At 35.5% G+C, this 2,768-nt stretch overlaps 1 protein-coding gene across 1 annotated transcript; it reads left to right on the top strand.

Annotated features, from left to right (window-relative positions):
• Window positions 1–397: 397 nt before the first annotated feature.
• Window positions 398–2,563, top strand: MMDH1 (Lactate/malate dehydrogenase family protein). The gene is made up of 7 exons (XM_079052626.1): window positions 398–737; window positions 1,197–1,370; window positions 1,487–1,655; window positions 1,753–1,814; window positions 1,904–2,028; window positions 2,126–2,243; window positions 2,332–2,563. Exons 1-7 carry the CDS (start codon window positions 483–485, stop codon window positions 2,470–2,472), a joined length of 1,044 nt encoding a protein of 347 aa, XP_078908752.1. The 5' UTR covers window positions 398–482; the 3' UTR covers window positions 2,473–2,563.
• Window positions 2,564–2,768: the final 205 nt, after the last annotated feature.

A 2,768-nucleotide genomic window follows, 5' to 3' on the forward strand; every position in this document is an offset into this window, starting at 1 on the left:
TATCTGTTACTAACAAAACTACATGTTAGCTTTAAATTCCGCTGGTCATCATTTTTTGTGTCACTTGTATGCAGATAAACGCATCATGTATTTACATAAACTCACATTTTCTAAATATAATACACACATCAATAAAATATCATTATAAAAATTAAAATATCAAATTATTTGTTTTTGTCATAAAATATCATTAAAAAAATATTAAAATGAAATATTTTATAAACACAAAGTTTGACTTTAGTACTTCGATCCTACTTTCTTAAAATGTAATTCTTTACCAAGTGTCAAAGGTAGAAATCATTTTTTTGAGGGACAAAAATGGAGGTTTTTAATAGGACATGGACCATTGTTGTCACTCTCTGCTACTACTTTTCTTTCTAAAAAGCAACAGTTGTGGCTCATTTTCTCTATATCATACTCCGTCTTCAAGCGCTTTCTCTCTATACTTTCTCTCTCTAGAAAGCGGCAAGCAGAGAAAAACAATGAGGACGGCTATGTTGAGATCGATCCGTGCTTCCCTGCAGAAATCTTCTTCATCTGCTTTACTCCACCGTAGTTACTCATCGGAGTCTGCTCCTGCACGTAAAGTCGCTGTCTTGGGAGCCGCCGGTGGTATCGGACAGCCGCTTGCACTTCTCATGAAATTAAACCCTCTCGTATCTAGCCTCTCCCTATACGATATCGCCGGTACTCCCGGTGTCGCCGCTGATGTCAGCCACATCAACACCAGATCTGAGGTTATCCTTACTAAATCATATCGCCTTTTATTGTCCACCATCCGTTTCTAACTTTTGATCTAGTATACTGATTCTTTTATTCCAGTAGTTTTCTTCGATTTATCCTGTTGATTTGGTTCACATCTTACTTCTAGGGTTTTGATCTACTATATTCTGATTGTTTTTTTAATCTGCTCTTAGTTCAATTAAAAAATAATTAGATTAAAATCTCCTCGTTCATGCCGCCACGTTTTAACGATCTCTCATGCTATTTTTTGAAGAACTTTTCTCGTCTCATATAATTATTCGTAGTCTCAACTCAATGAGGTTTGAAATCAGTTTAATATTTACAACTTCGCTTATTTTAGCTTTACTAGAATAAGATCCATTGCTCTCACAGTACCTTACTCATATGTTATGTATGGTGGAAAGTAAGTTTGATTTGCTGAAATGTAATTGTATTGGTGTTTTGTTGCATAGGTCGTTGGTTATATGGGTGACGAAAATTTGGGAAAAGCATTAGAAGGAGCTGATGTTGTGATTATTCCAGCTGGTGTACCAAGGAAGCCAGGTATGACCCGTGATGATCTTTTCAACATCAATGCTGGCATTGTTAAAGCTCTGTGCGAAGGTATCGCCAAGTATTGCCCCCATGTGAGTACTCTCAACTATCTTAACTCTGCAATTCATAGCATAAGTCAAGAAATACATATACTTCTTTTGTTATGCTTCAACATATATAACAATCTTGAACATGGTGTTGTTATCAGGCATTGGTTAACATAATCAGCAACCCCGTCAACTCCACTGTACCCATTGCTTCTGAAGTCTTCAAGAAAGCAGGCACCTATGATGAAAAAAAGCTTTTCGGTGTTACAACACTTGATGTTGTCAGGGCAAAAACTTTCTATGCTGGAAAGGCTAAAGTTCCAGTTGCTGGTATACTTTACCACATCCTATTATCTATTTCTCAAATCCAAACACATACAATGTAAATATTCTTCTCAAAGTCTTAATTTTCTTTCAAATCCTCCAGGAGTCAATGTGCCTGTTGTTGGTGGACATGCTGGTGTTACCATTCTACCCTTGTTCTCTCAGGTATTACTTGGTCATTGACTCATTTCACATTTAGTTACATAATAGTATCTTATCAATAAATGTATACTCATAAATGTTTCTAAATTCAGGCTACACCACAAGCAAATAGTTTATCACATGAAGAGATAGTTGCTCTAACTAAAAGAACTCAAGATGGTGGAACTGAGGTTGTGGAGGCTAAAGCTGGAAAGGGTTCAGCCACACTCTCAATGGCGTAAGTTTTTCTTTACAAAATTGAATCTTGATATATCATATCATATATAATACTACATTTACAATTTAAATAAAATGTATGTTTAATGTTTATGCAGTTATGCTGGAGCAATATTTGCTGATGCTTGTTTGAAAGGTCTTAATGGGGTTCCAGATGTTATTGAATGTTCATTTGTGCAATCAAATGTAACTGAACTACCATTCTTTGCATCAAAGGTACTTTCAGAGTTTCACTATAACTAGTGAATTACAGTTTGATTAAAAAGATGTTATTTTTTATATAAATGTGTTGTTGTTGTTGTAGGTGAGACTTGGGAAGAATGGTGTAGAGGAAGTTTTTGGGCTTGGGTCGCTATCAGACTTTGAGAAGCAAGGTTTGGAAGCTCTTTTGCCAGAGTTGAAGTCATCCATTGAAAAGGGAATCAAGTTTGCTAACCAGAGTTAGTTAACTCGGGTGTTTGCATTCACTATTTAAAAAAATTGTCAACAGTTTTGGACATTTGGTTGATGTGATTGTGAAGTGAACTTTTGTTGTACCCTTTTGCTGAGAGTGTTATTCAGGAGGCACTAGGCTTACTACTTACCTGCCAAATAAAAAGGGAAGGCAGATGTCTTTACCTTGCCCACATACCTAAAAAGAATGTTAGATTGTTTTTTATTTTTATCTTATTCTATGGGACTTTGAATTGTTGTTTAATAACTATTTTGAGTTACTGATCAAAAGGAACCACAGATCAAGTT

The sequence above is a fragment of the Lactuca virosa genome, chromosome 5 (assembly GCF_052849685.1).
Source record: "Lactuca virosa cultivar CGN04683 chromosome 5, Lactuca_virosa_CGN04683_v6, whole genome shotgun sequence".
NCBI classification, from domain to species: domain Eukaryota; kingdom Viridiplantae; phylum Streptophyta; class Magnoliopsida; order Asterales; family Asteraceae; genus Lactuca; species Lactuca virosa.

Bases quoted from the DNA above. Each gene is read 5' to 3' on its own strand.
- MMDH1 (XM_079052626.1), top strand. From the start codon at position 483: ATGAGGACGGCTATGTTGAGATCGATCCGTGCTTCCCTGCAGAAATCT. The intron at 1,656-1,752 runs GTATACTTTACC...CAAATCCTCCAG, and splicing joins GGCTAAAGTTCCAGTTGCTG to GAGTCAATGTGCCTGTTGTT. The intron at 1,815-1,903 runs GTATTACTTGGT...TTCTAAATTCAG, and splicing joins TTCTACCCTTGTTCTCTCAG to GCTACACCACAAGCAAATAG.